Source organism: Boleophthalmus pectinirostris, unplaced genomic scaffold, assembly GCF_026225935.1.
Source record: "Boleophthalmus pectinirostris isolate CB_2022bp ecotype Guang Dong unplaced genomic scaffold, ASM2622593v1 HiC_scaffold_4, whole genome shotgun sequence".
In the NCBI taxonomy this organism is placed as follows: domain Eukaryota; kingdom Metazoa; phylum Chordata; class Actinopteri; order Gobiiformes; family Gobiidae; genus Boleophthalmus; species Boleophthalmus pectinirostris.
The window spans coordinates 30,227,498-30,254,293 of NW_026571353.1; the positions used below are offsets into that span (position 1 = coordinate 30,227,498).

Below are 26,796 nucleotides of genomic sequence, written 5' to 3' on the forward strand. Positions count from 1 at the left end.
AATGACTTAAAAGTAGTGAAATTATCTTCTTATGTCAAAATAAACTACCTCTAGACTAGAATTAAGCTGTCTCAGAACCAGTAAGTACATAATAAATCTGAAAACAAGATGAATAACCTGATAAAAGTTTTAAAATCTTGTCCAGTTTAGAGAAATTTGCAGTGTAAGGACTACAGTTAGCTTTCTAATAATTCAGGATGCAACAGTCCAATACTGGAATCGAATATCAGCACCAATACTGAGAAATTTGCTGGATATCGGCTTCCAAATATCGATTCAGCCAATATCCCGGTTGGGTGTATACAGTGAATTGGTGTAATAAGACTATTTACTGGTCATATGTGGCCCTAAAAGTCTCATAGTGTTTGAGTTTCTATTCATGCATAGCTTTTCTGTAGTCAATTGAGAGATAAATAAACACATTTGGATCAGTTTTGTCTTTTTTATTTTTTATTGTCTGTGTTCTGGTGTCAGATTCTTAAATTGGTATTGGAATAAGTATTGGAAGTGAAAAAGCTGGATCATGCATCCCTAATATTGCTTCTCAAGGGAACAAGAATGCCTTACAAGAATAAAAAAGTGCAAATGTTTTAAAATATACAGTAGAAACGTGCAGTTAAAAGCATATAATTAAACAGGGATAGTGCAGCAGTTCTGGTTTTGTTGATGGATTTAAACAGATGAGTTTGGAGTTTGGAGTTGGTGTTTGGGCGTGAGTCAGTGGATGATTGAAATTCAAATGATTCTTATTTTGGAGTTATTGTTTTGTTCCTGCTGGGGCTCCCTGTAGTTCTTCAAAAGGACAGTGAAATCAAACTGCAATTAAGTATTTTAATGTATTTATGCTGAACCACACTGAATCTCCATCACAACAGGGACCAAAAGCACATAGGTTTATCTGCGCACTGTAACTTTTATCATGGAAATTCTTCTTGTTTCACGGTGATGCGCCTACAAATGTTCCGTCCATCGCTTGATTTACTTCATAGAGATAAATATGTATAACGCTATGCTGTGAAACATTTCTAACCGAAGCAGTTTAATCTCCATGGAGACAAGCATGTTGCAGTCTCTCCACCCAAAACTTGCAGTGCATCTTTAAAGCTAAAATAACTTGTGTTTCCAAAATGTTTATGCGTGATTTAAACTAAAAAAAAAAAAAAAAAACATGTCCTGCAAAATATGTAATACGTGTAAGAAATGGCTATAGACATTCTGAAATAACTGAAGGAGGTGTCTGGGGAGAGGGAGATCTTTTATTTAACACGTTATTGTATGCATGCCTTCATTTTGTCGTAGATGTTGTTGTTGTTTTGTTTTAGTTTTTTTCTTTTTGCACCATATCACCAAAAGCAAATGACTCTAATTTGTGAATTTTGTAATTTTTTTATTTATTTATTTATTTTTTTTGGATATGTGATATTAGAGACAGTACAAACAGTAAAAGACATTTGACGTTTTGACTTGACGGGTTAGAGAGTGCATACGTCAAGGTTTGACGGGATGACAAGACGATAAGAATGGCTTCTGTTCTTCTAAGTAGGGGTGTCCAAACTTTTTTCCCTGAGGGCCAAATACAGAAAAATGAAAAGATACTCGTGACTATGTATAATTTTACTGTGTTATTGTAACTCACCTTCGTGAAGAACTCAGTGGGAGCAGTGATGCTGTCCTTTGGATTGAAGAATGGCTGAATGTCAAGAAAATTTGGTGTTGAGACACGAAGGACTTCACAGAGGTGGCTATCAGTTATTCTGGTTCTCAGTCTGTTTTTGTTCTGATTTAATAGAGAAAATGTTTGTTCACATATGTATGTTGAGCCAAACAGGCTCATCATTCTTTTTGCATGGCGTCTCATCAGAGGAAACTTGACATTATCCAAACTCTGATAGAAGTCAGGGAGGGAGAGAAGCTGATGCTGACTTTTCAGAGAATCATCACATTGCATTTCAATCAATTCTAACTGTAAACTCTCTTCCACTTCTTCTGCATTCACCAGGAAGGGGGTAGAGAAGAGCTTGATTTGTTTTTCAATGACAGAAAAATCTTGGAAACGCTGGTTGAATTCTATCATAAGAGATACAATCACAGACACATGTTTGTCATTATTAGCAGTAAGGTCCGCGTTTGGAAAAGCAGCTTTGATTTCAGCCAGTGTAGGGAAGTGCGCAGTGTTAAAACTCCGTAGTTGCGTCTCAAACAGGCGGAGCTTTACACAGAAGGCTTTCAGGTGCGCGTAAAGTTGTGGAACCAGCTGCTCTTTGCCTTGTAGGTTCTTGTTTAGTGTATTCAAATGATGCGTAAGATCAACTAAAAATGCGAGATTTGCCAGCCACAGAGGGTCACTCAGTTCACGAAGAGGACGGCCCTTTTCATTTAAAAACTGGTCGATTTCTGATCTCAGCGCGTAAAACCGCTGAAGCACAGAGCCGCGGCTGAGCCAGCGCACATCAGAGTGGTAGAGTATATCCCCGTATTCAGAATCCACATCGGCTAGGAAAACTTGAAATTCTCTGTGGTATAGTCCTCTAGCTCGAATTATGTTGACAGTTTTTACAACAGTGTCCATCACATCACCCAGCTGGACCGTCTTGGCACAAAGTGCTTCTTGGTGGATTATGCAGTGCATTTTAACAGCTTCACCGCTACTCTGTTTTACCTTTTCACACACCATGGATGCCATACCTTTGCGCTCGCCCCTCATGGCTGGAGCTCCGTCCGTTGTTACGCCGCAGAGCTTGTCCCATTTAAGCCCCATTTTTTCAATTGCCTCTTGACACGGCTTCAAAAATATCTTTACCCGTGGTTGTGCTTTTTAGGCTCATCATGTCAAGCAGCTCCTCCGTACAGCAAAAGTTATCATCTACTCCCCGCAAAAAAAATTAACAGTGAGCGGTGTCTGTGGCGTCTGGCTCTCATCACATGTATTGAGTAAAAATCAAAAGCGCACGCTTTGTCTCTCAGTTGAAGTTTCACGTTCGCTGCCAAGTCCTCGATTCTCCGTACCACCGTATTCCTGGATAAACTCACGTTATTGAAATCCTGCACTTTTTCTGGACACATTGTTCTGTGATTTGATGAGGCACTTTTATGAAATCACCATCTGAGAATTTTGCCGTGCTGGGCGATAAGTAGCGACTTATAACTTGCTGTTGTAGCATTTTCCTGTATTTTGTTAGCGCGAAAAAAAAAGCTTGTTGGGCATGTAAGCTAGCTGCCATTTGCTTGACTTTCTGTGTTCATCACCAGTGTATATTGTAGCTCTGATGTTTGCTCATAGGCTCGGAATATACTCTTCATCACAGCAACATCTTCTTTACTCAAACAGACACACTTTCCATTTATTTCCTTGAAGAAATAAATTTTCCCACCGTGAAATCTCCTGCACTCACTTGTATTTTGCGTTTCTTCGGCGCTGTCATGTTTGCATTTGCGGTAAAGTAGTTTTTTTTTTTTTTGCTTGGCAAGAGAAAAAACTGTTTCCGTGGCTGGCTTCATCTAGTGTTCAAACTTAGTACTGCAAGAGAGTTCAACGCTAAAGTATCTAGTGTTGAACTCCGAGGAGCGCAAACTTTGTGCACCATATTTTATATTATATTTCAAAACTTTCCGCGGGCCAATAAAAACTACTACGGCCGCAGTATTACACCCCTGTTCTAAGTAATAAAACAGAAGAGATGTAAAAAGCGAGGGCAGGAAGGAAAAGAAAACTAAAATATCCCTGTAATTATTATTATATTATTTCTTACATAGTGACTTATTGATTAACTCTGCACCATACTTGAGTCTATGGTGATCTAGTACTTTAGTGTAAGTAGTTTTATCACACTATACTTTTAACTCATACTGAAGTAATATTTTATTTGGACTAGACCAGGACCATTTCTTACTTTATTGACTTACTAACTTGACTCGAGGCTAGTAGAGTATTGATTATACTTAAAACTACTCACACTAAAAAGTACTTATCACACTATACTTTTAACTCATACTAAAGTAATATTTTATTGTGACTAGACCAGGATTATTTCTTACGTAGTATTAGTGACTTTATTGATTAACTCTGTACCATAACTTGAGTCTTACTTGAATCCAGGCTAGTAGAGTATACTCAAAACTACTCACACTAAAAAGTACTTATCACATAATATTTTTAACTCATACTAAAGTAATATTTTATTTGGACTGTAGGGCCGTAACTTGAGCCTAACTTGAGTAGTAGAGTATCGATTATACTTCAGTACTTTTTTCGTCTGAGTAGTTTTATCACACTATACTTTGAACTCATACTGAAGTAATATTTTATTTGGACTAGACCAGGACCATGTCTTACTTTATTGATTAGCTCTGCACCATAACTTGAATCTAAGCTGAATTCAGATTACTAGAGTATCGATTATACTTAAAACTACTCACACTAAAAAGTACTTATCACACAGTACTTTTAACACATAATAAAGTAATATTTTATTTGGACCAGACCAAGACCATTCCTTACATTGTGACTTTATTGATTTACTGTGCGCCATAACTTGAATTAACGTGAATCCAGGCTAGTAGAGTATTGATTATACTTAAATACTTTTTGGCATGAGTAGTTTTATCACACTATACTTTAGGGCTGTGTGTCATTAAGAAGTTGCCGATACGATACATACCTCGATACACAGGCCATGATACGATACATATTTCGATACAGTGCACTTTCGATTCGATATGATATATTTCAAATTGATTCGATACGGTTCAATTAAAAAATAAAGTCTAAATCATGGCTGTGATACTAAAAGTCTTTGTTAAACCACTTCTTGTGCAAAGTTCATATGAAACACAAACATTTTAATCCTCAAAACAGTGAAAATGTCAAATGTGTCGCATAAATGAGTTTCCTTTCACTCCACAAGCAACAAAACTGTAGCTGTAACAAAATAATTTTGTAAAACACACCTAAAAATACTCTTGGTGACATATCGATACAGCAGCCCACGATATCGATACTGTATCATCACATTAAACGATACGATATATCGATATTCCGATATTTTTGCACACCCCTACTATACTTTGAACTCATACTGAAATTATATTTTATTTAGACTATTGGGTTATTTCTTACATAGTGACTTTATTGATTGGTTCTGCACCATAACTTGCACCATAACTTGAGTGTATACACAGTAGTTTTCTCTCTGGTCTGAGATTGCAGCAGGGCAGGGGGGGGGCTCATCCATAATGCATGTGTCAGTTCTGGTACTACTCCCACCGCATGCAGCTCTGTGCGTTTAAGGGTGAACGCGATTGGCTGCTTCCTGTTTAGCCCCGCCCCCCTCGCACACGACTCTTCCTATAACTCAAAGTGCAAGCTGTAATTCTAAAACGTCTAAAACTGTTCCCCCAGCTTCAGTTTGCATCACCGAAAAAGATCATTAAACTGTCAAATCTGATAAGGAATGTTGTTTGGATTTAAGCTCATTTGTATGCTTGATTGATATAACTCGGAATTTGCGCTCGGATTAGCATTTTTTATGATTTTGAAAAGGAGAAAAAAGCATTTGCCGTGTAAAAAAAATACATCAGTATGCAGTAGTTGTTTTGGTTGGAGTCTACTTTGCAGGTGCACTGTGTAACTTTTCTGGTGGAGAATCCACAACGTTCTCGTCTCCATGGAGATATTACAGTTTTCCTTGATTATTCCACAGTATGGAAATAAACTTTGTAATCACAATGGAGACAGGTTAAAGAGCGTATGACAGTTTGTACGACTCATTTTACTAAAACATAGTAAAGTTCATATTTTTACTGAAAGAAATGTTCAATTTGGCCATTTTTTTTAGGTTTAAAATGTTAATTCCTGGTTGGAAATCATGACATTATGCTTGGGAATTCCATAACTGACCTGGAAACCATGTCGTACACTGGGCCAAAACTCCTCTTATGTACACAGAAACTATTATTTGATGCATAAAATTTTAAGAAACCGCCTTACCTTGTTTAAATAATAGTTGAAGTATCCAAAAAATGTGTTTCGCGCACGTAAATTGTGCAAAATTTTGGGACAGAATTCTCCCTAGTGTAATGTCATTACGATAGAACTCTCTAACTTTCTGTAATTTCCAACATATTTTTATACTTTTCTTCACAAATTGCTTCTTGATTAGTGTAAAACTATCATTTACATTTGCAACAGTTATTATCTCAATAAATAAAGTCAGAATTTGAGAATCCTTTACGAAAACCTGTCAAATTATAGTATAGTATAGTTAGTGGACCTCAGTCTGCTGAACATCTCCATCTAAAACACAAGTATCTTATCCAGAGAAAAGAATTGGTTTGAGAGGGGAGTTAAAGAAGCTATTCTGTTAGGAAAGAGAATTCCTCCTTAAACAGAACGGACTCAGAGAGGACTCAGACGCCATCTAGCTCCTATTTACAACTCCATCTTCAAACTAAAATCAAAACAAACAAAGGCTACACTTACATGATGACGGTCTGAACAGGAGACGCAAAAGTGGCGTTGCATCTTCACTTTTTATTCCGTGTTGAAACAAGTGTTTTCAGAAGGAAATCTGTTTACAAACGGTGACGCAAAAGTGTGTGGAATTCGATTGGGTATGCATGCTATCCGACATGTTTGTTTCTGTGTACTGTATGTATGTGATGTAAACGCGTATGCGACATGAGCAGATCTGACCAGAGTTTTGCGTCTTGGGCAGTGTAGATGGAGATACTACGGTGGAGCGTGTTCAACTTTTCCACTCTGGAGGGTGGCTTCAAATTTTTGCGTTTTTAAGCCCCAAAAATGCCTTCACCGTCTAAACGAAAGGCACTTCTGATAAAATATTTCGTTGTTTTTACCCGCCAGCGTTCTCGTGTAAACAGGCCCAAAAAAAATGATAGGGATACCCAGGTCAGCCCCAGAGGTGTGAAAGCTCCATTATGGCCCTGAATGATTCTGCTAATATCACCCCACACTCAGTGCAGTTCAATAGGCCTAACTAACTAAAAGAGACTGTAAACAAGTAGGTATGTTAGTTTCAGAGTAGTTTCATTGTAGTTAGCTCCTCCTTTCAGGCAGATAAAAGTGTCCAAAAGCGTCGGACCAGAACTGAAGAACTGAATTCGACCAAATAAACTTTTGTCCAGTCGACAAATTGAAATTCTCCTTTTGCCTTGTGGAAAAAAGGCGCTTGATTAGTCTGTTATTAATGTTCATATCTTGAATTAGTGACAAAATAATGAAAAAAACTGTCAAGCGCTACATTCTGCATCTTTCCTCTCAAAACATTGGGGATTTGCACAGACGCCGGTTTTAGCTTTCTGTTACAAGATTGCGTAGAGTTGCATCATTAGTTTTGCCGATTTTAAAAAGATTGTACTAAAACCTTTATCTAACTTTTATCCCCCGTGAATACGTGATTTTCAGGTTTATCGTTTATCTCCGAATGAGGCAAAATTTCTTCATCATTTCTACATTTGTCGCGTCTTTCGTCAGGTAAACAAACCCGGCGCCTTCACAGGGAATCCCCCCCTTTGCCGCCTCCTGCCCGGGTGGATTATGGGATTGCGTGGTAACCGTGGTGACGCAGCAGATGTCCTCACTGCGTCAGGCTTTTGGCTTCACCTGATCAATCTCCTCTTCTTCTTAGGCAGGTGTAAGCAGCTCACCATGACGACGCAGGGGTAGTGAGCAGGGTCGCCTCTCCACGGATCTGACCCGTAACTTGGACATGTAGTTTTTTTATTTACATAGAGACAGATGCATTTCTAATTTAATCTATGTTATAATGTTGTTTCTTCATCAAAAACAGACCTGGAGTTGTGTTTTGTTTCATTCACACATGTTTAACACACAAACCCTGTAGATTTAGACTAAGATAACATTCAAAAACTGTTAATAAATTCAACCTGAGAGCCCAAATGAATTTAAAAAAATTCTCTTGAACCACTCCCAAAAGCATGTGTGTTACCAGACGTGGAGTAGACTTATGGAAGAGCTTAGAAGACCATATCAAAGCTTGTATTAACTCGGTGTACTTCAAAAAACTATATACAAATCAAATCTTACAGAAATACCTAAAAGACAAGACATATTATGTTATTTGGTTCTTTTTTTCAGACCTAGAATTTGTTTTTCATACCTGCTCGTGAGCCGTTGAAACTGTCAGGTATGAAAAACAAACTCTTGGTCTGAAAAAAGAACCTAATAACATAAAATATCGGAAGACCAAATGAACTTGATTGGACTAAGACATAGATATACGGTCTTCACAAGTAAACCACGACTCTTGCTTTTCTTCAACATTACCTTTTATTTTGGTACGATCATAAACGATACATTTTGTGCCTTCTTTATCATTATTATTAGTTTGTACGACCAAAAAGAAAACTGGCATCTTTAAAAAAAATGAAGCTAAATAGTGTCTTCTTTTCGAGGGGTTAGTGTATGGAACAATCTGAGTGATGATTTTTAAGAAGTCTAAAAGAAGAGTATAAAGCGTAATGTTTTGAAAGATACAGAGCTCTGAACTGAATGAATTATGCAAGTTTTGTTTGTTTGAATTTCTATTTTGTCTCTTATATACACAGTAAATTGTAAGTGAAATTGTAAATGCAAACTTGCTGCTCATACGCTGTTTTTCTTTCTTGGAGAACTGTGTCAATTGTGTTTAACAGGGTTTGGCATTATAAGTACTTTTTACTTCAGCCTAAACCCTTTCAGTCATGATCCATGGAGTTGCAGTCTATATTTTGTTTTGTTTTGTGGTGCTCTCAACCTGAAAATACTCAGTTCCACCTTGTGATGTCACGTGGTAATACAGGAAGTGCTCCAAAAGTACACTCCAAAACCTTTTAAACGCCTTCATTTGGAGAATTTCAGTCAGATTTCTAAGGAACAAAAGATAAAAGGTAGCCTGTTAACTTGAAAACTACTACTTCATGACATCACAAGGTGGAACTGAGCATTTTGAGCTTTGGAGATGTAGACAGACTGATAATAAAGGGTTACTGAAAGGGTGGGAATGAAACAAAACACAACTCCAGGTCTGTTTTTGAGGCGGTAACAACATTAAAACATGACTAAACACTCACAGTCAAAAGTATTTCTCAAATTTACAAATTTTCAAATAAAATTCTATTACAATCACAGCTGAACCCAGGTTGCCAGCGCCTTGACGTGCGCACAGAGGACACGTACTAGATTTCTCATTTTCAGTAACAATAGAGGCTCTGATTAATGCCGGGGTTTAAGTAGCGAGGATTCAGATGAGAGAGAGTCCTTTTAGGTTTAAACCAGCTGGATTTCGGCGTCAAACCTGGCAACCAAACTAAATGAATGACTCATGGGAGGCTCATTCTGCTTTTGGATCATCTCGAGAACCAAAACACCAAATTATAACATGAACATCTTGACCATCATGTCCATTGTTTTGCGTAATTAAGAATAAATCAGCATTGCGATTGTTGTCAGTAAGAGCTACATGTATTTGATTTGAAGTTTGAGTTGTCATGTGAATACAATGTAAAATCTAAATCTTACAGTTCCTTTAAGAAATTCAGAATTATAAACACAACTATTGAAAAGATGAGATTAGCAATTAGCATTTAGCTTCACCTGATCAGCCAATCTCTTCTTAGTCAGGTTTAAGCGGCTCACGGTGATGACGCAGGAAGATGAATGAGCTTCTCTGATGACGTGGAATATTAAAGAGTGGCCATGTTTTTATTTTTGTCACTCGCTTCCGTCGTTTTTGCCTTAAAAACTGTGTCTTTGGTTTTTGACATAGAGTGGTCCTAATGTAATGTCAAACACGTTCTCTTTTTGGCTGCTCTTATTCAGGGCTCTGACTCATGAGCTGTGGCAGTGACAGATGTGACCTTTTGAATCTTAAGTTATATTCGACCAGGAGTGAATGTAAAAAGAAAAATGGATGGAAAAGACGTCTTCAATATGAGGGCTGGACATTTGTACTGTAATGAAATCCATATATGTCCAGTTTCTAATGATAATTTAATTGACTTAATCCCAGTCCCGTCCACAGGTATTTGGGGTTTGGGACAAGAATCCTCACATGTTCCCTCCTCTAATATAAATGCATAGGAAGAGGGTCCTATTCTGGGCCCCTAAAACCCTTGGGCCTGGGGATATCTCTTTGACCCCCCTTCTCTCTACTGCCCTGCTTATTCCTAATTTTGCCAGTATTTCTTACATGGTTGAAATTAAAATTTCAAACTCGATTTTGTTGCTAAGAAATAAGATTGGTAGTTAGTACCAATTTTGATAGTTGAAAAACTTCTTCGTAGTTTGTTTAAGGTTGCACTGTGTAACTTTCGACAATAGAGGGTCTGCCAAAATGAAAAACTGGGACTAAGTCGTGGGCCAAACTAAATATTCATATATATTCATATGTAATATTAAACCTTTTCTTATTAAAATAAATGTTTAATATAGTTTTGCTTAAACATTGAATCCAGAACAAGCATAATATAAAATAATAACAACATTTTTAATAAATAATGTCTCTATAGCCTATCTGTAGCCGGCGGACCAGCTCTAATCCATATTTGATATGATCTTGCGGGACAAATTTGGCCCCCAGGCCTGAGTTTGACATGTCTGCTTCAATTACAGTGGCATTATTACTGTGAGCAAGGTCGCCTCTTTACAGATATTACTAAGTACACTGTGTTACCTGTATCCATGGAGATAGATGTGTTTAATGTGATACTGGGGGACATTTCAGGAGAAGCAACAACATTTCCATGGAGACAAGGCAGCTGAACCCTCTACCAGAAAGGTTACATACTGTAATTCACTTTTTTAATCTAAAAATTCATATAAAGATATATAGAAAAAAGATAAAATTTTCTTATAAACTCTTCTTGTACTGATTCTTGTTCAAATACATTTCAGTACTACAGTACTTTTGATTGATTAGTCTCAGAGTGTTGCTTTTAGTCTGTTCTGTGTAGTACTACTTCTTTACATACATACATTCCGTCTTGACACTTATCGTCCTAATGACGCATGTAAGATGTAGTGAGCAGGCTGAGAATGCGCTGTAATCAGAGACAGTTTGTACGTCATCTTTACAGTGTGACAGCGGTAGAGCGGAGAGAAAGAGGAGCATGAGGAGGGAAGGAGAGAGAGAGAGAGAGAGAAAGAGGAGAGCACATGTCAACACTTAAGCGCGTCATGCATGTGTGGGAATGCTGTACGTTCACAGCCCCTCGCTATCTGACCCGGTGACAGCAGCAACGTATGGAAAAAACACATCACGCTAAAGACTACGTGCTGCCTCTTACGTGTAACATTTTCAGTTGAATTTACTCTTAGTCAAATACTATACTTTTTTTTTTTTTGGTTTGAATTGTTAATCACTATGGCAACTACCCTTAAAAAAACAATGGATAGGCGGGGGTCACGTTTCAGAAATTGCTGTCACGCTGTAAGAGGCTTAAAACTCAACGTGTGATTCACTGTTTTTGAAAGAAATCTCACTGGTTTCACAAACTTGCTGTGCTAAAGAGACTGTATCGTTTTCCCTTGAATGTTCCGCAATAAGGCATTAAGCCTATCTATAGTTTGCACTTATTAAAGCTAACATATGTACACAGCAAAGAGTGTTAAAATTGACTCTCACTGAATCAATTTTAACATTTTCTCAGGGTCTCAATTTGTTCTAGAGTTAATTTAACACTTTTCAAAATGTTAATTAAGTAACACTGGACCAAGGTTCCTTTTAACCCTTAAATCAAGAGTTATATTAATGTTTTGAGAGTAAACGGGTAACACTTTGTAGGGTTATCCTGATTTAGCTAAACAACACACATATGTAGGTGGTGTATTTTTACACTTCGTTTTAGTTAATTTACAATGAAATGATGTACAAAACTGGTTCAAACTGGTCTTATCTCGCGGCAGTTTGAAGTGGTGGGTGGGAGCTGCTAAATTAACACCAAGGGAAGTTGAATGAACACTAGGGGAAGTTTAATTAAATTCAACCATATCAACTCAAATAACCCCAACTCGAATCCCCATTTAACTTTCAAATAGTTAAAATAACACTTTTTGTGAAATTTTATGTGTAACTGTAACTGGAGGACTGTACCTGCTTATCTTGATACAGATGATTTTTACTTTGCCTTGAATGTTCCACAGTATGGCATTAAACTTATCTATAGTTTGCATTGATTTGTGGCTTGAAATATTCTTGCTGCAAGCTGCGTCGCACTTGGCTTGGTCGTATGTTTCTGTAGATAAGTTTAATGTCATACTGTGGAACATTCCAGGCAATGCAATAACATCTCCATGGAGACCTGACAGTACCTTCAGCTCTCAGTAGTCACGGTTTTGGAATCGATTTGGCACAGTTTTTGGCATAGATTTTTGAAACTATGATTCTAGTTCGAGAATGTTTCCCTTTTTACCCATTTTTATTTATTTATTTTTTTATCTAATAGGTACAAACAGTAATTCTGTGATTTTAGCGTACACTTATGAGCTGTCCTTTCCTGCATAATTTGCATTTTAGCAATTTTAACGCTACTATTAAAAAGCAGAGGCAGTTCTAGCGATTGGCACTTTACAAATACTAGTATTCATTCATTTCATGCATGCAATTATTTCTTTTAAAGTTAAAACTGCATTGTGTATCTTTTCCGGGTGGAGGGTCCGTCACCTGCTTGTTTCTATGGATATGTCACTGCTTAGCCTGGAATGTTCCGCAGTATGGCATTAAACAGCTCTTTCTTACATTTATTAAACTACAAGTGGTTTCATAGCTCAAAAATACCTCAAAAAACTTGCATTCTGACTGTGAGCGGGGTCGTCTCTCCGCAGATCTGACCTGTAACTTGGTCTGGTTTGGTCTCCCTGAAGATAGAAAGGTTTAATGACGAATAATTTATCAGCTATAATGAGCCACGCCAATGTAACCTTATAAAACCTCTGAAAAGTTGTCACGCGATATAAAATTCTGAGGGGTTTGTCTTCCCCAAAATCTCTACTTTCTATTGTTAAGAACTGGGACATTCGCATATTTCCTTCTATTGTTGAGCTTGATGCAGGAACCGATAATATCAGCTTTTGCTCACCCTTTTAACAATGTAGCTATATAATTTAATGTTAGATAAGATTTTGATTTGACGTATTGGCTGTAACCGCCCAAGACAAATCCTTAAAGCAGGGGTCACCAAACTTTTTTCTCTGGGGGCCATATTATCGCTCTTGACTGTGCTGTATAACAGAACTGTATGACCCTGATGATGCAGATTATATTCATTGAAAATCACCACACTTTCTTTACATATCAGACAAATTCTCTATTAAGTTTTTGTACTTTAATACTCGCCATGTTGCTGTCCTTAGTTGCACTACAGAAATCCGCTTGTGTGTTGACTGTCACTGTTTGATCTTGAGCTTGTCAGGTGATGAAAATTTGGCGGCAAATCTAAATACGTCATATACTTATTTAAGTATGAATACAAATAAATCATATAAATATACATTTTTTATTGAAAAAAAAATTAAACAAAATACAAGATGCAGACGTGTTATAGGACCCCCTTGAAAACGAGATGATGACACATCTCAAGGGGCTTATCCTCCAAACAAATAAATTCAAATTCAAGTTATTATTTGACAAAACGTAATTAAAAAAATACCCCATGACAACTTTTGAGGACTGCCTCATAGGGCCAGTTCAAATGGTGGGAGGCAGAGGGGCTGGGGGGCCGGTCAAAGGGGCGTGGTGGGCTAGAGTCAGCCCGTGGGCCTTAGTTTGATGACCCCTGTCTTAAAGGTACATGAAAATTGATTCTTGTGAGCTTTAAGCCATGTTAGAATGTTGTTACCTCCTCAAAAACAGACCTGGAGTTGTATTTTGTTTCATTCACACATGTTTGAGTAACCATTCATTACTAGTCTGTCTGCATCTATAGACCTCAAAATGCTCTGTTCCACCTTGTGATGTCATGAAGAGGTAGTTTTCAAGTTACCTTTTACTTTTTAATTCAGCCGAGATTGGCAAGTCCTGGACTGAAATAATCCAAATGATTTTAGTGAAAGTGTATGGAGTTTAACCCTCTCAGGCTCAAATTAATTTTTAGTATCAGGAAAAATCTGATATTTGGGGAAAATTATAATATGGGGTAGTAATATACAATTCTGACTTTTTTATCCTTTGTAAACAAAAAAAGTATTTTGCACTTCTGGCAGGCCGTTTGCATGTAGCCATTGTTGCACAGTCTGCATCGTCCACGTTTATCAGCATGGATGGGAAAAAAGGCTCCTGAGTAAAAAAAGCTCATATAATATGGATGTGGAGTAAGTAGGTACTTGGAATTTAGCTGTTGCAAATCTGCAACGCCTGCCTGGAGAGGGTTAAAAACACACTGAAGCACTTCCTGTATTACTACATGACATCACAAGGTGGAGCGTGTTTTTTTCTGTTTGCGAGAAGAATTCAGACTAAATATGCAGATTTGTGTGTTAAACATGTGTGAATGAAACAAAACACAACTCCAGGTCTGTTTGTGATGAGGAAACGATATTATAACATAGATCAGAAAATCAGAAAATACTTTTAATACTGGCATTTTAAAGTAACATAAGTCCATTTTTGAGTAATTACACCCCCCAAAAAAGTTTTGTGATGTTCTGTGATAGAGAAGAGATCGAAAGGTTGATGAGGCTGATTGTTTTACTACTGTAATGAAGATGGGGTGAGAATACTTATTTTCTGGTACTTCTAAATATTTAGTTACATCCCAACACTGCAAGTTTAAAATGTGATTGGTCGATGGATAAAGAAAGCGGGCTGTGATTGGCTGGGACATGACAGGTCAGAGGAAATGCATATTCTGGAGCTTAATTTGAGCTTTATTCAGTCATCTTTATCTGTTTGTCAGTGGTTTATGGCACGACTGGTTTTGGACGCCGATAATGTAGCAATTCTGTTGAAAATTGTCATAGCCTGAGATAAGCTGCGTGTGTATCCTTTGTGTGTTTACATTCTTTTGTTGTGGTTGGAAGGAAATCTAGACACACTGTTATAGTCAGATAATGTGTCTTTTGTCTTTGGAAAAAACACATTTAAACAGATGTCTTCATATTTTACACACTATAATAGGCTTGGGCGGTATTACGGTATCCCGCAGTATCAAAAAGTAGCAACTGTATCAGTTTCATTACTGTCATTAAAAAAAATCTGCAGCACATAAGAACATAATATAATATTATAATTTATTGATACCTAAATTTGCTTGCTCAGCACAAATGATCTTAGTCTCTGTCACTCACCCAGAGCCTTACAGAGACAAACTAATATGAGAAGTGGAGAAATAGTGAATCACAATATGACGATCCAGAACAATGCAATCATGGAAGTCGAGCTGTATCTCGTCCGAGGTGATTAGAGTATGATTAGACTGACTTTGGGGAAGGTGAAGGGACTTGATAAACATTGAGGAGCACTTCCTGGATTACCCTCCAATGACATTATTTCTACTTATATTACTACTACTACTACTACTACTACTACTAGTACTACTACTACTTCTACTAGACAAACTTTATTGATCCACAAGGGAAATTATTTGGACACAGTAGCTCAAACATCACAATAAATATAATAACAAAGAGCAAAAATTTAAATGGTAATAATAAATTCTAGTTATCTAGTGAGTTGTTATACAGTTGTAGGGAGTATTATCTGTTACATAAGGGTGAGTTGTTGTACGCTTGTAGGGAGTATTATCTATTATCTGTTACATAAGGGTGAGTTGTTGTACAGATGTAGGGAGTATTATGTTTTACATAAGCTTGATGAAGAATTAGTTCCTGTGTCCCTCTATAGTCTGGTGCAGTGGGTGAGTTGTACAGTTGTAGGGAGTATTATATGTCATTCTATAGTCAGTTAATGAGTAGGAGTGTCCATGATGGAGAGCAGTTTGTCCAGTGACCTCCCTCCTCAGTGTCCCTCAGTGTGACAAATGTCTCCAGCTCACAGGGTACTGGCTACTACTACTACTACTACTACTACTACTACTACTACTACTACTACTACTACTACTACTACTACTACTACTACTACTACTACTACTACTACTACTACTACTACTACTGCATCACAATATGGCTAAGATCATCCCATCCCTAACGTTTCTCTCTGTTGTTTGTGTATTTTGCAGTTTCGACGTGGACAATGGCACGTCGTCTGGCCGCAGCCCCCTGGACCCCATGGCCAGTCCGGGTTCAGGGCTCATCCTCCAGGCCAACTTTGTGCACAGCCAGAGGAGGGAGTCCTTCCTCTACCGCTCCGACTCCGACTATGACCTCTCCCCCAAGTCCATGTCCAGAAACTCCTCCATAGCCAGCGACATGTGAGTAAAAAAAACTGTAAAGTAAAATGAGAACGAGATCTGAAATGTACAAACATAGACTGTATATATAAATGGACATAGTGAACCTGCTAGCCGCCGTGAGCATGGGAGCACTTCGACTCCATCGACTCTGGCTCTGATTCACTTTGTATTGAAAAATATTGGTCTCTTTTTGTAAACGCTGCTGTCAGGTTCATCATTTTCTTTCTCATTGTCTAAAAATGTTCACAGGCCACGTTCAGACTGCAGGGCTTAATGCTTAATTCAGATTTTTTTGTAAAATCAGATTTTTTTTGAAAGGTCGTTCACATTTCCAAATATGTGATCTCCAGTGTGAACTTTAAACGCCTCAAAAGCGTCTCGCATGCGCATTGGAGGACACAACGACATCACACCCAACAAGCTCAGTGTTTACGGAAGTTGCCTAAATGCTGAATTTGTCTCCCAAAATACGGTCTAATGGTCTAAGGGATGGGCAAATTATGACCTGGGGGCCTTCAATTTTTTTAATCCGGCCTGACGAACTTCAATAATAATAGTCATTTGAATAAATTGTAAATACTGTGGGACAGATATTTTTTGTTGTCATGCTTTGTAATGATTTTCACTGATGGGGTATTTCAGTAACAAATGTTTCCTACATATCCCATGTGGATTACCAAAAAACTCCATCCATCTGCTCCTGGTCCGGCCCTCCCATCAAATTTTAGAACCTTTGTGGCCCACGAGTCAAAAAGTTTACCCACCCCTGGTCTAGTTCTTTGTAAAATGGACAGGTTACACGTCCACGGCCGCTTCGTTTGTTTGAGACTTTAGCCTCCTTGTATTTGACTTGCAGGCTCTTTAGTTTTGTTGACATTTCGATAAGACCCTTCCAATTTGGCTTGAATACAACGATCCCCCCAAATATTAATTAACCTCGCTTTCCCTACATTGATGTGGGATGAATGTGACCTGGCCGTTCTGACTGAAGTCACACGTCAAAAAATCGGATATGTATCAGTTTTAGGAGCACATATCCAAGTGGCCTGAGTTGCATTTGAAAAAAAAAATTGGATCTGTGTCGTTCAGACTGTCCTTAAAAGATCTGATACAGGTCGCACAGGGGCGAAAAAATCCGATTAGGGTGACTTCAGGCTGCAGTCTGAAGTAGCCTTTTTAACCTACTCTATATGATCCTTATTTTACTATTTTGTTTGTAAATCAAATCTTAATCCTACTATGGAACTAGGCCCAAATTCTCTCTAATAACTGCTAGCCTTGTGAGCTTCATTTGACTGGAGCCAAACGCTATAGTCCCTTAGTCCACTTCTTTATACAGTCCATGTGTACAAATTGTTATAGGTGAATGGTACGGATTTCACAATATAAAGAGTTATTGTAATGATAAAGTAAAACCAGGGTAACCTCTCCACAGATCTGACTTGTACCTTGGCCTGATCACGACACCTGCTTGTCTAAATGGTGGTATATTATTTTATTGCAGCTGTAAAGCAAAAACATCTCCGTGGAGACGAGCAGGTGGCTGTTCCCACTAGAAATGCTAAAACTTCAAAGTGCATATTTTGGTGGGATCCCTGTGATGAATATAAATATTTTAGTTTGACCTGAGTTCAGGGACAGTTTGTGGAAAAATAAAGTTAAAAAGGAAAGTACAAAAATATGTTATCAGCTGCAAAAAAAAAATTCAGGGACAGTTTACATGCAAGGAACAAGGAATTTTATGAAATTTTGAGTTTAAATCTTCATTTAACTCTTTTTTTTAAATTTAGTCTAATTATAACTATTGTGTAGACAAGTTTTAATATTTGCTAACAGTTATAGGATTAACTCTACATATATATCTGTATTTCTGCTGCCTTGTCAAACTAGAAAGTAAAATGAAAAAGTAGAAAATCTAGGCAAGATTTTTATTTAAGGACCCATTCAAAATGTGTGACTGAAACAAAATACAACTGCAGGGATGTTTTTGATGAACTAACAGTAGTATAACATGGCATAAAGTTAATTTTGCTCAATATAGGACCTTTGAAATTAGAGATCGACCGATTATGATTATTTTCCCCAAATTATAAACAAGTTCGACTTTGCTATGAACTCAGTCAGTGCCCGTTTTCACCATAAACCTTTACGAAAGCTGTGTAGTCATATTTTGTGCAGCACACGTCTTAATATAAAGGTCTGTGTTAGGCAACAGTTTGACCAAAACAAGATATTTAAGGCCCATACCTCATGTGCTTAAACGTCTAAATATCAGCTTTATATATCAACAATTTGGTTACATTTCTATTTAAAATCAAAATATAATGATCCTAACCTCGGTTTTAGTGAAATCAATAGTCAAACCTGTCATATGCACTAAGAATTTCACTCCCTCCTACATTCCTGTTTTCTCCACAAACTCAGTATTTATGACTGACAGTTTCTCTGCGCTCTCATTCAGCCAAAGAGATGTATTTTTCACAGCTGCGTCCAGGGCCATAATATCATTCAGAGCCAACAAACAGGAAGTGTCACAACTGCCGCACCGGTCCCACCTGCCAGCTGTCCAATCAGAGCACCCGTCCTGTCAAACCAGCTGTCAATCATCTGTCAAGGGCTCACATCACAAAATCTATCACCAAATCAATCATGTTATAATATATACAAGAATATGTGCTGAATTTTAATGTACCGTATTTACTGTACTATAAGGCGCACCAGATTATAAGGCACAATATCAATAATGTTGAATTCTCTCGTCTATTTTCATACATAAATCGCAGTGGATTATAAGGTGCATTAAGAGAAACAAACGGACGACACCTGAGACTTATCCCGGTGTAACGCAGTAATATAAGGCATTACAGGGAAAAAACTGTAATATTTTACTTGGTACAAATGTCAGTATTGCACGTTACAATGCATTTTTAACCTGGATTGAAGTGATGGGTTTTTCATTTTTCTTCATACAAATTCGCTAAAATCACTGCGATGGGAAATACCATCGTTACGGTACTGAACGGTGGTGCGCCCACGTAGACCGTTGGGTGACCGCAGGTGAAAGAACCAGTGCAGAACTCTGCGTCGAACGGGGCTAATCGCAGCTGACACCCGATCTCGCTTTTGGGGACACCCTGCTCCACGGGCTCAGGGTTCTCTCAGGGGCGGTCCTAGATTCCAAGTCCTAGTCCAAAATTAGTCCTGTTTTGGTCCCGGTTTAGTTCTGGTTTAGACCTGGTTTAGACCCAATTTAGACCTTGTTCAGTCCTGGTTTAGACCTGATTTAGTTCTGGTTTAATCCCGGTTTAGACCCGTTTTAGTCCTGGTTTAGACCCGGTTCAGTCCTGGTTTAGACCTGGTTTAGTCCTGTTTAGTCCTGGTTTAGTCCTGGTTTAGTCCCGGTTTAGTCCCTGTTTAGTCCCTGTTTAGTCCTGGTTTAGACCCGGTTTAGACCTGGTTCAGTCCTGGTTTAGTCCTGATTTAGACCTGGTTTAGTCCTGTTTAGTCCTGGTTTAGTCCTGGTTTAGACCTGGTTTAGTCCTGGTTTAGTCCCGGTTTAGTACCGGTTTAGACCCGGTTTAGTCCTGTTTTATTCCTGGTTTAGGCCCGGTTTAGACCTGGTTTAGTCCTGGTTTAGTCCCGGTTTAGACCTGGTTTAGACCCGGTTTAGTCCCTGGTTTAGTCCCCGTTTAGACCCGATTTAGTCCTGGTTTAGTCTTGGTTTAGTCCCAGTTTAATCCCAGTTCAGCCCTGGTTTAGTCTTGGTTCAGTCCTGGTTTAGTCTTGGTTCAGTCCTGGTTTAGTCCTCCTGGTTCAGTCCTTGGTTCAGTCCTGGTTTAGTCCTGGTTCAGTCCGTATACGGCGTAACAGTCCAGCATCTTCAGTTTGGCAGACAGTTATTTTGTGAGAGTAAAGAGTAATGTGTTAATAAATAACACATTCAAAAGTCAAAAATAGAAGTTCCTCTGATCTCTGTACAGAACATGTATAAGTCTCCCAGTAAGTCCACAGCTTTTCAGTTGAACACACTAAAATAGACTGTGGTTTCCTCTCATACTTACATTTTTCTATTTGACTTAACATCAATATCATGTGAAGCTGCTGCCATTTTCCAATACACGGGCTATAGGAGCACTTCTGTCCATTTCCCATACTGAGTGGGGTATCCATTTACATATGAGGAGGACTTAGCGCTACAGGAAGTGAAAATATTGACTGAAAACATTGTATTTAGGTCACGGAGGAAAGGAAAGACAACAGACAGACCTATGCAGAAGAATGACACTGTAATGTTAGACTTCCATTTGAGCCTGCATGAGCCTATGAGCAGATGCTATAAGATTACTGTATTATACATGTCTTTATTACTTTATTTTTTAAGATTTAAATAGCATACAAAACATAATCTGAGAATAAACCATTTACAGAAAGTCATACACAATTAAAACAAAAAAAAAAAAAAAGAACAGAAAAAAAAAAAAATGTAGAGATAAGGATTTACATATTACTGGAATCTTAGTCTATAAATGGTTAAACAAATAATTTTTCAACATTGGATAATAATGTTTAAATGTCTTGATTTTCAAATTTTGATTCTCAGATTTTCAAGAAAATATTTGGCTTTAGAATTTTTTTTTTTTTTTTTTTTTTTTCCAGGTTTAAACCAGGTCAACTAAAAATTAAAGACTAAACCAAAACAAAGAAAGTATTAAGGTGAAACCAGGTCTGATTCAAGACTAAACCAGAACTAAACCAGGTCTAAATCATATTAAAAGGCAAACTATACCAGGTCAAAGTCTAGACTAGACTTTTTTGAGGACTTCTCCAGTTTTAAACTAGGATTAAACCAAATCCAAACTATACCATGTCCAATCAAGGACTAAACCAGGACCAAAGGACTCAACCGGGTCTAAACCAGGATCAAATCAGCCCTAAACCAAATCCAAACATATCAAAACAAGGACTAAACCAGAACTAAACCTGGACAGAAGGACTCAACCAGGTTTAAACCAGGATCAAATCAGGTCTAAACCATATTCAAACATGTCAAAACAAGGACTAAACCAGAACTAAACCAGGACTAAACCAGGACTAAAGGATTCAACCAGGTCTCAACCAGGATAAAATCAAGTCTAAACCATATCCAAACAAGTCAAAACAAACACTAAACCAGAACTAAACCAGGACTAAAGGACTCAACCGGGTTTAAACCGGGATCGAATCAGGTCAAAAGCAGGTTTAACCAAATCTGAATCAGGTCTTAATAAGGAAAACAGGATCAATTTCGGACTAAACCAGGTCAAAACTTGGACCAGACCAGGGCTATACCACCCGCACGACTAGCAGCCCATAAAGAAGTCTTATCTGAAAGTTTACTTAGACTCATCTTCCACATACCTGCTGTGAAGCCACGCAGTGTTGCTTTAAATTTTCTCTACATCTGTACAAATATTGACTGTCAACTCATAAAGTGACTTGGAGTTTGAGACGGATCTGCATCGCACACGACACCATAAACTCTTTTAGTCATTTTGAGAGCAAGAATCATTTAAACACAAAAGCAAATGTGTGGAACCAGCTAATGTACCAGGAACTTTTTGAAATACTAAAAAGAAAACTAATATTAAAATACAAAAGAAAATAGAAGCCAGTTTTCTATTTTTGACATTCATATTGCTGGTACTGGACGACATTATAAAATACAACTTGACTTGACTTGATAAAATGGACTAAGACTTGGGACTCGACATGGACTTGAAGGTCACTGACTTGGGACTTGATTTGGACTTGAGGCGTGTGACTTGAGAAGACTTGAGAAGCACTTTTAAATCTGTCTATTCTGACCATAATGATTCACACTAAAATCTTGTCAAGACATTTCAAAAGGAATAATGAACATTTCTCTTCTGTATAAATACTCATAAATAAATGTACTATGTTTTTTTAAGTACAGTTTATCTTAGAAGTTCATAAATATTCAAGTTATAAACTGCAAAAATCTAAGATGTATTTGGTATTTTGGTTTAAAGACTTGAAATGACTTGAAGCTCAAAGCAGACGACTTGGACTTGACTTGGACTTATGGGCCAGTGACTCAAGACTCAACTTGGACTTGCCTGTATTTGACTTGGGACTTGACTCTGACTTGAGGTAAACGACTTGAGACTTACTTGAGACTTGCAAAACAACGACTTGGTCCCACCTCTGCTTAAAGCTAACGAGCTAATTTTGCGTAACACAGGACTTTAAAAACAAAATGTCTGTTCAGAATAATCAAATGTTCCTTTTTTTTTTTTTGTTTGGACGATAACCAGGAGAAACTTTTTTGAGCAGATTTTTGGCTGAGCAGAGGCTTGTGTCAAGATGCTGCATTTTCCAGTCCACTTGTCATGAGCTTGTGAAATATTTAGTGTAGTCTTTTTCATTTTGGCAGCACAACGTAGAAAAGTCTACCTCCACTGAAGGTCAAAGCAATTAATCGTAGGACTGGACATACTAAAAAACAATACCTTATTAGTGAATGTGGACTACGAAGGGAGGAAGACTTGTTGTGTCTGCTGTATACTTAGAATTTCTGACACTTGTGGATCATTATGTTATAATTTTGACATTTTAAATTTCAATATTCAGCTAAAACGACTTCATAAAGAAACAAGTCTGCTTACTTCCGCATTACAAAACTGCGGCGCCCAATGGGAGCTGACGTCATCACAACAAAGAGCTGTGAAGTTATCAGCACCTCCGACGGATAGCTGCAGATCATGCTTTTTTTTTTATTTGTGCTAAAATGACTACATAATGCAGCCACATCCTTCTTGTATCACAGATAAAGAAAATAAAATTGGAGTATGAAGTAAGTAAAGAGTAGTGGGGGTGAAAACATAGCCAGGCTAGCGTGAAAGTGCAAAGTAGTGCCTCTGCTCAGTTTCATTTCTCTCTAGAAACTAGGTCAGGAATCAGAATACACTAGACGGTTTGCAAGAACCCCAGACGTTGTACACCGTGCACCGGCCAATCAACGAAGAGCTGTGAAGCCATGACTGTGTCCCTTCTGTGGTACAGCACAACACTAAACAAAGCGGTCGAGATGCATATAAACAAAGCCATACATTCTGTGTTGGCAACGATTCCCAACATCAAGGATTTAAAGAGAATGTTTGGTGAATTCTATCAAGGGGAAAGACGTTATTGCCCTTCTTCCTATGGAATTTGTGAAAACCTTAATATAGCAGTTAGCCCCGTGAGCGGCGCATTACATATGTCACGACCAAATAACAGCAGTTGATTAAATAAAAAAGTATCCGCCGACCGTCGAGCGAACGAATCCTAATGCTGCGAGGTCAGATGGTTTCCACGAAGTGAAACGGATGATGAATCAAGCTACTGAAAACAGAGGTTGATCTACAAAATGGGTTCTTGAAAATAAACGATTAAAAATTGCACGAACATGCACGAATCACTCCAAATAATACTTTCAGAGGGTACATGAGAAGAGCAAAAAAACTTTATAACAATTTAGCCTGATAGGTTCACTTTAATTTTATGTTTTTATACCAGTCTTCTGAATTGTAACTGGGTCTTACAACAATAACAATAATTTCAGTACAAGAATTGAAACTATACCTTGTAACAGTTCTCCTGACAGTGCTTGGAGTCGAGTATAGTCGATACCAAGTAATACTATGGCAAGTATCGCAATATTGATCCGATACCGATACCAATGAGTTTTGTATTAAAATCCATTCAACCTCTTCTACTACTGGATACATAATTTCACCATCAGAAGCTTTTATTATCTTCACTTTACCCTAGTTTGAAATAATCTAAGAAAAAAAAAAAAGTCTTTAAAAAAAAAAAAAAAAAAGATACAAAAAATATGACATTTTTTGAGAATTTTTACCAAGGTCAATAATTTCTAGGCAGCTTCAAAAACACATCCTTAACCCTCTAAATCATTACATTTTTGACGTTGCATATCATCAGAAAAAGGACTCTGAAAAGTACTGCAAATCCTCTTGTTTTGACGTTTTCTAGCTTTATTTTTCCTGCACAGCTCCACATCTGCACTGGATTGGACGCAGCAGGCTTCCATACAAAGAAAGCCTGGTCTGTTTGTGTTCCTGCTCATTCAAAACAAATAGAAAATTCAGCGCTCTCTCCAGATGGACCGAGAGAGCTGTTTTATTTGCGGTAATAGCAGCAAAATGATGTGTGTTCTGAATCTCATGATCAACAATCGCACTAGAATGTTATGGTTATAGAGATCGTATTGGTAACATCAGAACTTATCCAATCTGATCACTTTATTTAAAAGCATGTTACATAAACTCGAAGTACTGCACGAGAAGGCGTAGGATATTGTTATGGCTTCAATTTTCTCATGTACAGAAAAGTAGGTGGAGATAGGGAGTAAATCAGACCTGGGGGCCACATACGGTGCTTTGGTTGACTCTGACCAGCCCCTTAAAGATCATTTGGACTGACAAAATAAACATGTTTTATAATTTTCCCTCATGCATGGACTAAAGCTGCATTGCTTTATTTTAGAGGTGTTTTTTTAATGACATTTTTTGAAAGCAACCTTACTTTTTTATCGCTTGGTCATAACAGACACTCTCACCAGTCTTACCAGCTCGTCAAAACAATGTTATTTACTGCTTTTAATAAAGAAATACAATTAATATTATGCAGTTAAGCATTTTGGCGCAGCCCTCCACAATATTTTCTGTTACTCATGTGGCCCCATGGATAAACAAAAAAAAAAAAAGCCCACCCCTGAGGCAGATGAAAACAAAAGTTCCCTCTGCACTCAAGCCCGAAATGCAGAACAAAACAGGATAATCCATACCTGATTTGATCCTAGTTTAGACCTGGATGAGTCCTTTAGTCCTGGTTTAGTTCTGGTTTAGTCCTTGTTTTGACTTGTTTGGATGGTTTAGACCTCATTTGATCCTGATTCAGACCTGGTTGAGTACTTTAGTCCTGGTTTAGTCCTGGGTTAGTTCTGGTTTAGTCCTTAATTTGACATGGTATAGTTCGGATATGATTTAAACCTGATATAATCCTGGTTTAGACCTGGGTGAGTTCTTTAGTCCTGGTTTAGGTCTGGTTTAGTTCTGGTTTAGTCCTTGTTTTGACATGTTTGGATGGTTTAGACCTCATTTGATCCTGGTTCAGACCTGGTTGAGTACTTTAGTCCTGGTTTAGTCCTGGGTTAGTTCTGGTTTAGTCCTTGATTTGACATGGTATAGTTCGGATATGATTTAAACCTGATATAATCCTGGTTTAGACCTGGGTGAGTTCTTTAGTCCTGGTTTAGGTCTGGTTTAGTCCTTGTTTTGACATGTTTGGATGGTTTAGACCTAATTTGATCCTGGTTTAGACCTGGTTGAGTCCTTTAGTCCTGGTTTAGTCTTAGGATAGTTCCAGTTTAGTCCTTCATTTATCCATACTCTAATACAAATTATACTAATATAAAATAATCTCAATTCACTCCATTAGTCCTGATACTCCTATTGATACAATGCAATGACATCACACTGGGGATGTTCTGCATCCATCTCTATGGTGGAATTACCATGTTGACACAATGCGCAAATTGGCAAACACTTAAAAAATATATCATATTAAAGTCTATCAGACCTCAGACAGGGCAGTGCTTTGAGTTAGCATCGCCCCCCCATGAAATGTTGTTGACATCAGCTGCAAAGTATCAGTTAAACAGTTTGCTCCTGAGCCTGACCCGTGCAGTTGCCATGGTAACAATTATAAATCATTATTCTTTGCTCTATTTCAGAACACTTTATATAAGAAATTAAATACACGTTTTTAGATTGTAACCATGTTTTACCAATGAAAAACAGCTGGAGTTGTGCAATGTTCCAGTCACACATGTTTAAGAAATACAGAACATGCCGGTTTTATGTGCAGTATCTTAATTAAAAATACCTGTATTGAATAGAAACAATCAATATTATAGTAAGTTACAGAGGTGAGGACATGCAAGTTGTGACTTGGACTTAAGTCAGACTTGAGTCACTATTTTTAGGACTTGAGGCTTGACTTGATGAAATAGACTTGAAAGACTTGGGACTCAACTTGGACTTGAAGGTCAGTGACTTAAGACTTGGACTTGAGCCTTGTGACTTGAGAAGACTTTCTATTTTCACCATAATTATTCGCACTAAGATTGTGTCAAAACATTTAAAAAGAAAAATAAATAAATGCATTTCTACAACTCTTACACAAGACTCTTACAACAATATAAATACTGGTCTATCAAAATACCATGACTTTTTAAGTACAGTTTAGTTTAAAATTCACATAAATTACAAAAATCAAAACTATATTTCTTACTTTGGTTTAAAGAATTAAAATGAAGCTCAAAGCAGACAACTTGGACTTGACCTGGACTTATAGGCCAGTGACTTG

General features: G+C 37.7%; 1 protein-coding gene across 1 annotated transcript in view; it reads left to right on the top strand.

The window, feature by feature from the left end:
• The window catches only part of pde4d (phosphodiesterase 4D, cAMP-specific), a 563,267-nt gene that overhangs the window by 490,597 nt on the left and 45,874 nt on the right, over positions 1–26,796 (top strand). Inside the window, exon 2 of the mRNA XM_020932310.2 lies at positions 16,192–16,383. Within this exon, the coding sequence (XP_020787969.1) occupies positions 16,192–16,383 (192 nt within the window). The remainder of the gene's footprint in view (positions 1–16,191; positions 16,384–26,796) is intronic.